At 34.0% G+C, this 9,015-nt stretch overlaps 1 protein-coding gene across 2 annotated transcripts; it reads left to right on the top strand.

Moving 5' to 3' along the window:
- The first annotated feature begins 4,942 nt into the window (after positions 1-4,942).
- On the top strand, positions 4,943-8,137 carry LOC104116645 (probable glucan endo-1,3-beta-glucosidase A6). Of its 2 annotated transcripts, none has more exons than XM_009627543.4 (3): positions 4,943-5,118; positions 5,498-6,802; positions 7,983-8,137. In XM_009627543.4, the coding sequence occupies exons 1-3, from the start codon at positions 5,049-5,051 to the stop codon at positions 8,018-8,020; spliced, it is 1,413 nt and encodes a 470-aa protein (XP_009625838.1). In that variant the 5' UTR covers positions 4,943-5,048; the 3' UTR covers positions 8,021-8,137. The 2 variants fall into 2 exon arrangements, with proteins under 2 accessions (XP_009625838.1, XP_009625839.1); XM_009627544.3 differs by lacking the exon at positions 4,943-5,118 and adding an exon at positions 5,295-5,371.
- Positions 8,138-9,015: the final 878 nt, after the last annotated feature.

Raw genomic sequence — 9,015 nt, 5'->3', positions numbered from 1 at the left:
TGTGATAAGAATCAATTAAAATGTTTGCCAAAGATATAAGCTTTTTCTGAGAGTAAGACTTCAGATTTCTTTGAACGTCTAGAAAGTTTACCTCATCATCATCATTATCTTCATCATCGTCATATTTTGCCATCAGGGCAAAGATAGAATAACATTCAGCTGTTTCACTTTCAACTGCCATCATAGAGTTGTCACTTTGTTCATCATCTCCTCCAGATTCACTAGAAAAGTCTCCCATGCAGCAAGAGCTTGTTTCATAACATTGTCAGCGGCATCGTTTCTCTTGAATCCTTTGTCAGGAACCAGGTTCCTTTTGAGTGCTTTGTCTGCATTGTACTTGTACTGATCTTGCTTGAGGAGAGGACAATCCTTGATGAAATGTCCTGGCAACCTGTACTTATGACATAAGTCATACCCTCTTGGCTTGCTGGAGCTGCCCCTTTTTTGGAATGCCTCCATTTCTGCGTACCATCTTCTGAAATCTCTTTGTCAGGTAAGTCATATCAGCATCCTCACCACTTGATTCATTGTTGTCTGTCTTGAAGACCAGGTTCTTCTCCCTTTTGGGATCTCTTCTCTCATGATCCTTTTTTCTTCTCCATTTCATAAGTTTTTAGATTATCAATGAGTTCATCAATGATCAGCTTTTGTAGATCCTTTGCCTCCGTGATAGCATTTACTTTGCTTTCCCAGGAACCAGGTAATACGTTGAGTATTTTTCAGACAAGTTTGTTCCTTGGAATGATTTCTCCCAGATAATGGAGCTTATTGATGATAGAGGTAAAGCGAGTGTGCATGTCCTGAATGGACTCATCGTCCTTCATCCTAAAGAGTTCATACTTAGTGGTTAGCATATCAATCTTCGACTGCTTGACTTGAGTTGTCCCTTCATGTGCTGTTTGGAGAGCTTCCGAGATCTCCTTAGTAGATTGACAGGAGGAAATCCTATTGTATTCGTCTGGCCCAATACCACAGACGAGGATCTTTTTTGCTGGAATGTTCTTCTATATAGACTTGCGGTCAGCATCATTATACTCCTTCCTAGTCTTCGTAACTGTCACTGCTGGTTCCCCAATAGTCTTCATAGGAACGAAGGGACCATCGCAGATAACATCCTAGAGCTCTGAATCTTCAGCCATGATAAAATCATGAATCCTTGTCTTCCACCATCTGTAGTATTGTCCATTGAATCATGGTGATCTGTAGGTAGATTGACCTTCTTCAATGTTTGATGGAGCAGCCATGCAGATCCTTTTTAAGTGTTAGCCTGATAGAAAGAATCTTCTCTGATACCAATTGATAGAAACTAAGGGTTCACTAAACTATATAGAGAACCAGGCTCTCTATTAGTTCCCACATAACACACACACACACACACACACACACACACCCCCCAATAAATAAATAACACAATAGAATTTTACGTGGAAAACTCCCAAATCACGGGATTAAAAATTACGACCTACACTCGTAGGATTTCAACTTCACTATTGAGCAAACTTCAGATTACAAACTATTGTAACCTAGGAATTAACCTCTTAATCCCTCACTAATTTGTAATAACTCTATTACAAAACTTACAACTCGACTAACTCTAGCCAAGACACAAACATAAGGTTTATGGTTTTACAAAAAGGTTTCCTACACAATGCTTCTAACTAAACTAAGTAAGAATTATAAGAAAATCAATTTAACAAAGGTACAACACAACTAAGGACATATAATGACTCAATGCAGGAAACATGTCCTTCGTTATGTTGTTCTTTATTCTTGACGCCTTGAATGTCACTTGCAAGTTAGCAACACACGTGAGAGGAAGCTTGATGAATTCTTGAATGTGAAAGCGTGACGTTTTGCCTTTGCTTCATGTTAATATTACATAAGTGACATCACTTGAATGATGTAAGCATATTTGGTACAAGGACATTCCCCATAAAGTGACTGCTCCACTGTTTGCATTGTTGTGTGTGCGCAGAGGAACAGTTGCAGCCACTTTAAAACTTTAGGGAGTTGAATGATACTGTCAGCAAGGGAACTGATATCGATCTGTTCCCTCTATTGTTTCTTGGACTCTGAATATTGGAACATGTCCCAGACTTGAAACTTGTTGATCTTGAGCACTTTGAGGATGTGGAGCAGATTCCCTATCTGGTTCTTAACATTAAGTTTGTTAGATCATCAAAATATAACAGAACACATAACTTATCACCTATTAACACTTCCATTTCCCCGGCTTCTAAACTTTCATCATCTGGTGGTGTTCCATTCAATGATTCGACGTTGTATCGCAGCATAGTTGGTGTGCTGCAGTACTTGACCTTCACGCATCCGGATGTAGCATATGTAGTGAACAAGGTTTCTCAGTTTATGTATTGTCCTAAGGAAATTCATTGGGTGGCAGTGAAACATATCATATATCAAAGGTTCATTAGCTCATGGCCTATTCTTTTCACAAAGATCTACTACATTATTTCATGGCTATACAAATTCCGATTGGGGGGGGGGGGATATAGATAATAGGAAGTCCACCACTGGTTTTGCCATATACGTGGGTAATCATTTGATATCATGGTAATCAAGAAAGCAAAGAGCTATATCCCGATCAAGCACTAAGGCTGAGTATAGAGCACTAGCTGCTGCAACTTCAGAAATTACTTGAGTGCAGTTTCTGCTCCGAGAAATTAGATGTTTTACCTCTTCTACTCCTATTCTATAGTGTGACAATATGAGTGCTACATACTTAACATCCAATCCCATTTTCCATTCTCGTACGAAACACATGGAAATTGATTTCCATTTTGTTCGAGATAAGGTTCGTGCTAAGACTCTTTCAGTTCGGTATGTCAGTTCTCATGATCAAGTTGCTGATATATTGATGAAGCCATTGTTGAAGTCATGCTTTCTTGAGTTGAAATCCAAGTTGATGGTGGTCGATACCCCTGCTCAACTTGAGAGGGAATGAAGAAGAATAACGTTCAGTTGTAGTATATTACCAATTGGTTTTGTCTACTTGTGTCCTAGTTTGCATAGGAGTGTTATCCTATGTACATGACTTATTCTAGGACTCTTACATGATCTGTATATTTAAATATGGCAGAGTAATTTCAATACAAGATTAGAAAGCCTTTCACTATGAAATCATTTCCACGGATAATATGGTAGTTATTCTCGGGTGAAGTACACAAATAGCTCTTAAAGTGGATGATCTTGAATTGTGATCCCCGTTTGCCCTATAAGCATAACGTCAAGTTTAACAAATGCTGCTTGTACCATGGGAAACACTTTTAAATTTTGACCTTAAAGTTTTGGCCTTGAAATTTTTATAAAGCACTATATTTTAAAGCTTAGTAACTATAGTTTGCCTAATTTAATTGTTATTAACTTATATCACTTTCGCGCAATGAATACAACCTATATCAATTATCGACTGTATACATGGGTGTATACAAAGGATGCAGCATATAGCGCTTGTATTTGTTTGCACAATGAATACAACTAAGGCGAAATACAGAAAATAAAAATGCTCTTGTTGAGAGTCGAACTCAGGACCTCCACTAACTAAGCTACGACAACTTGTTACTCTCTTGTTTCAGTTCAAAACAATTAATCTCTTGTTTCATAGATTTGCTATAAAATTTAAATATAGTTATGAATGATAAATTTGCTAAAAATTATAGTTACGAATGATAAATATAGTATAAATGTTTGGTGTGTCGCGTAATTCTTGTAGGCTTATATTGGGCCTTTTTTTGTTCTCTTCGAAATTGATATCAGAAGGCTAAAGCCCAACTACAAGACAGAACTCTTTTCAAGTATCAATTTGGGCCTCCGGGCACTAATTTGTATTGAAACTTACTGGGCCGAATGCCCTTTGAACTTAGGGAAAAAAGGGGCTTTTAACACATTTTGTTGGTGGTAAAAAATAATTACAGCAGCTAGCCAAATATATAAAAAATGCACTGATTATTTATATATATTATATGTTATAAAACATTAATATTCAAAATAAAAAAGTTATTATGTTTTTTTTTTTTTGGGGGGGGGGGGGGGGGACTATAATGTGTGAAAATCCGGAAAAAACAAAACACAAACAAAAATTCATGTCATAACATGTATATATTTTATGAATTATAAGATCTAAAATCGAATTACTACAGATGCAAAAAGATAAAGGAAAAAAATACACTTAATTTTATTGAAGATAAGTTTAATAGAATTAAAATAAAGCTACACAACTACACACCCTTAAAATCAGGAACTATTTTTATTGCTGTTTTCAGAAGGAAGATTTTATATAATTAGTTTGTTTCCTTTATTATCAGTCGACGGTTTAAAGGAGATTGGAATAGATGATCGTTCGAATGGAATAGATGATCGTTCGAATCATGATAAGAGGTAAAGGTGTTGTAGGTTAATAGATTATGATGGATTGAGAAGGTCTTCTATTTTGAGTAGTCATTTAAATTATTTTTCAATACATTTTTAATAAATAAATAAATAAAAAGTACCTACTAGCTTTAGTTCAACATCTATATTTATATTACAAAATTCATTAAATATAAAAAAAATAGATTCAGAATCCAGTTATTATCCCCTAATATCGCTATTCTAGAATTTAGAGCCTATAAAGTCTGATCGTTGCTCAGCCTCTGTATATTTTCCTACACTTCTTTAACATACAAAGAGAAGTAAATAAACAAGTTGAAGATAACAAATGAAGCATATGCATATATAGTTACTTACCTACTCAACTTTCACATCCCATGGTCTTTCGCCTTCACTTTATTTATGTAAAATTCCAGAATCATACCTTTAATGTATTATTGCATTTAATTTCCTCATTCAATTTCTCACTTTCTTGATAAAACTCTCACAATCTTTGTCTCACCTAGTTACTTACAGATTCTATATTCTGGTAGTTCAACTGTTCCTCTAAGTTCGCCCCATATAAAAACCTCTCTATTTCAACCTTAACGACACATTCAAATTTGGAATTTCACTTCACAAAAAGCAATCCAATTTGTTAAAAATCTTGAAATTTGGTTAAGATGTTCAAAGAGAAAATCATGGTAGAAGTCATTTTTACTATTGCTTTCCTTTCTTTTCTTGCTTTCTCAGGTTAGTATATATTCCCTCAAATAATGCTTAGCTTCTAATGAAAGATTGTCGTTTTAGTTTCTCTTTAATCTTCTTGAATGATTACAATATTACCCATTTGGCTATTATTTGCAAATACTGAACTTTAGTATTATAAGTACTGGTCAAATGTTGAAAAGCTTGTTTTAGAAGTATATATTTAAAGTAGAAATAATAGTTTTCACCCACAAAACATAAATTTTTTTCAAGTAAAATTTATGTCCAAATACAACAGGTGACAAATACTCTTTTTCAACTTCGATTTCAAATACCATTCTTTCTTTTTTCAGCTTCAATCAAATATTATCCAAATGCGTACTAATTCTTGCATCTTATTCTTCCTCTTTGTTTTTTTTTGTAGGTGCATTTCCACTAGCAAACATGATTGGAGTAAATTATGGAAGGCTAGGAAACAACTTACCATCTCCATATGAATCAATAGAGCTTATAAAAACAATGAAAGCTGGTAAAGTCAAGCTATATGATGCAAATCCAGAGATACTTAGATTATTATCAGGCACAAATCTTCATGTCTCAATCATGGTACCAAATGATCAAATCTCAATTGTAGCTGCAAATCAATCAGTTGCAAACCAATGGGTACGCGATAACGTTCTTTCTTACTATCCAAACACTATGATCCGATATATTTTAGTAGGAAATGAAGTTTTAAGTAACAAGGATGATCAAAGTTTATGGTATGATCTTGTTCCAGCAATGAGAAATATCAAGAAATCGATCGATGGACATAGAATTCACAACATTAAAATTGGTACCCCTTTAGCTATGGACATGTTACAAACCTCATTTCCACCTTCCAGTGGTGAATTTAGGTTAGATATTCCAAGAAACTCACTATTGATACCATTGTTGAGATTCTTGAATTGGACAAAATCTTACTTCTTTATTGATGTTTATCCTTATTTCTCATGGTCCCAAAATCCATCTTCCATAAATCTTGATTTTGCACTATTTAAAGGTACTCAAATGTATAAGGATCCAGTTAGTGGCTATGTTTACACAAACCTCTTGGATCAAATGCTTGATTCTGTGATTTTTGCAATGGAAAAATTAGGGTTTTACAATATTAGATTGGCAATAGCAGAAACTGGATGGCCTAATGGAGGTGACTATGATCAAATTGGTGCTAATATCTACAATGCAGCTACATATAATCGAAATCTTGTACGTAGATTGACATCACAACCACTTATTGGTACACCAGCTCGTCCAGAGTCAACGATACCTACGTTTATTTTTTCACTCTATGATGAAAATCAAAAGGAAGGTCCAGGTACCGAGAGGCACTGGGGATTGTTACTACCTAATGGTAAGCCAATTTACGATATCGACTTGACTGGAGAGATATCAGAGGCTGAATTTTCTAAGTTACCAGTGCCAAAAAATAATGGACCATTTAATGGGAAGTTATGGTGTGTTTTGGCAAAGGATATTGTGAATGAAATGGATTTAGGACAAGCTTTGGAATTTGCATGTAAGAGAGATGGAATTTGTGATGAACTTTCTCCTGGAAAATCATGTTATCAACCTGTTTCTATTGTTGCTCATGCAAATTATGCATTTAGTTCATATTGGGCTAAGTTTAGAAAAGATGGTGAAACTTGTCATTTCAATGGGCTTGCTGTTCAAACCACTGTTGACCCAAGTAAGTACCCCCAAAGTTTTCCTTCTTAAATAATAGTAGTAGGATTCTTTATAGAAACATTGAATGGAAAATCGAGAACAAATTAAAGGGATTTTTAAAGAATGATTTAACTTATATATATCGACGGCATAAAGAATTTTTACATTTTAGTGTATTTTAACTTGCTTTAGCAGATATCATGTCTTATTTTCTAGGTTAATAATACCACTTATTACATTATATTAGCGGTAGTTAGGGGTGTACATGGAACGGGTTGGTTCGGATATTATCAAAACCAAACCAAACCAATTATATCAGTTTGGATTGGTTCGGTTTTATCGGATTTTTCGGGGTTTTCGGGGTTTTCGGTATTTTTTTGTTACATGAATATTATTTCAATTTTGCATTATTAAAGTTATAGATAAAATTTCGATAAGTGAATATATGCTTACTAAAAATTAAAAACAAATAACAAACATATGATCTATTAAAGTGATCTTATGGGAGAATTTTTTTTAGTAACACATAATAATTTATTTTCTTAGTCGTCTACCAATAGTTTTTGGTTGATGTACGCTTTCAGGGTAAACCAAATTTAATAATTAAACATAAAAATCAATATGATACCTAAATAATGATATGTTCTATGTAATTTTAGATTATCGAAATACCACTTCGAAACATATAATAAATCTTGACATATGAATATGAAAGAACAAAGAGATGATTGACGCATTTCAATAACACATAATAAGAAAGTGATACAATCTATTATTTAAAGTAAATAAAAATAAATGCACTTTATAGTTCTATTAAATATTATATCCCATGAGAGGATCTCAAATATTTCTAGACATCTTTTAAAGAAAATTCTATATAAAGTCCTAAAATTATATATAAAAAATTATATATTTATACGTCGGATTGGTTTGAATTTTTTTACTCAATACCAAACCAAATCAAACCAAACCTAGTCGGGTTTTTTAATTGGTTTGGTTTGACTTTTCGGTTTGGTGCGATTTTCCGGTTCGGTTTGTACACCCCTTAGTTATATTTTAGGAGACCTTAGTGTTAAAAATATTTATACTACTAGTATATATAAATATACTCTTTTCATATACTTTAGTTTATTTTACTTTGTATCATATTCATGATATTACAAACTAATAAACATTTTTGTTGATTTGGCAATTTTGGGCAGGTCATGGATCATGCAAATTCCCTTATGTTTCTCTCTGAAAACAGTTTGGGAGATATTCTTTCTTAGGAGTATTAGGAACTTGTAATAAAATTTATTTTATTTTCTGAAGAGCATTTGATTCAATAATGGGAATTGATTGCAGTTGTTAATAGAAATTTGTTTCTTTTTGCACCAATATGCAGTGAATCCTCTAATAAAATTTGTTAGGTTATATGTCTCCCAGAATTACCTAAGACATTGATACTTTAACTTAGTTTCGTACGCGTGGTAAGTAAAATACAGAAAAGTAAAGAACACACGATTTAATGTGAAAAATTATCTGGCTCAAAATTTACAAAAATCACGACTTATCACGTAAGATTAACTCCAAACTTTCTAAAAATATAGCCTCCTTACTCAATCTTAGTTTTTTCTTATCATTTCCACGACCTCCTTATCTTTCTAAAAAGGAATACTTAGGGATATGAAAGAGAGAAATTTGAAAATATAATGTATGTGGTTATTTGGGTAATATTTAGTAATAGCATTATAATATTATCTTGTGTAACAACCCAACTCACTAGTGATATTGTCCGTTTTGGGCCTAGGCCCGCACGACTTTAAAACGTGTGACTAGAGTCTAAGGCATGTATATTTGTATATCCAACATCTCCCGTATTTTGTCAATGTGGGATTCGCCTATGGTGTCACATCTTCCTCTCTCTACCTAACTTCTTCAAATAGCATATGATGAGAGAAAAAAATGCTAAAGATTTTCACAGCTAAGTGTCAAGCATTTCCGGGTTATGTCTGTGCTGTGACCTTATGAACCGTGTCAGAATAAGTATCGAATGATCCTCCAAACTAAAAGAGTGATTGAGTCCGACTCAAGCGAGTGAGTGGAAGGCGTGGCAAGAGAGCGAGTTTGACTCGCGAACGATCAGCAAGTGAAGGACCGATCCTTTTGCGCCAATACTGTTGCGAGACTGGTACTTGGCGGCTCACGTAGGAGTGACAGCCGTAGTGGAGATCGATGAAGATCTTTATTCTTAAA

Source organism: Nicotiana tomentosiformis, chromosome 12 (genome assembly GCF_000390325.3).
Source record: "Nicotiana tomentosiformis chromosome 12, ASM39032v3, whole genome shotgun sequence".
Taxonomy (NCBI): Eukaryota; Viridiplantae; Streptophyta; class Magnoliopsida; order Solanales; family Solanaceae; genus Nicotiana; species Nicotiana tomentosiformis.
This window is presented reverse-complemented; position numbering and strand designations above follow the sequence as displayed.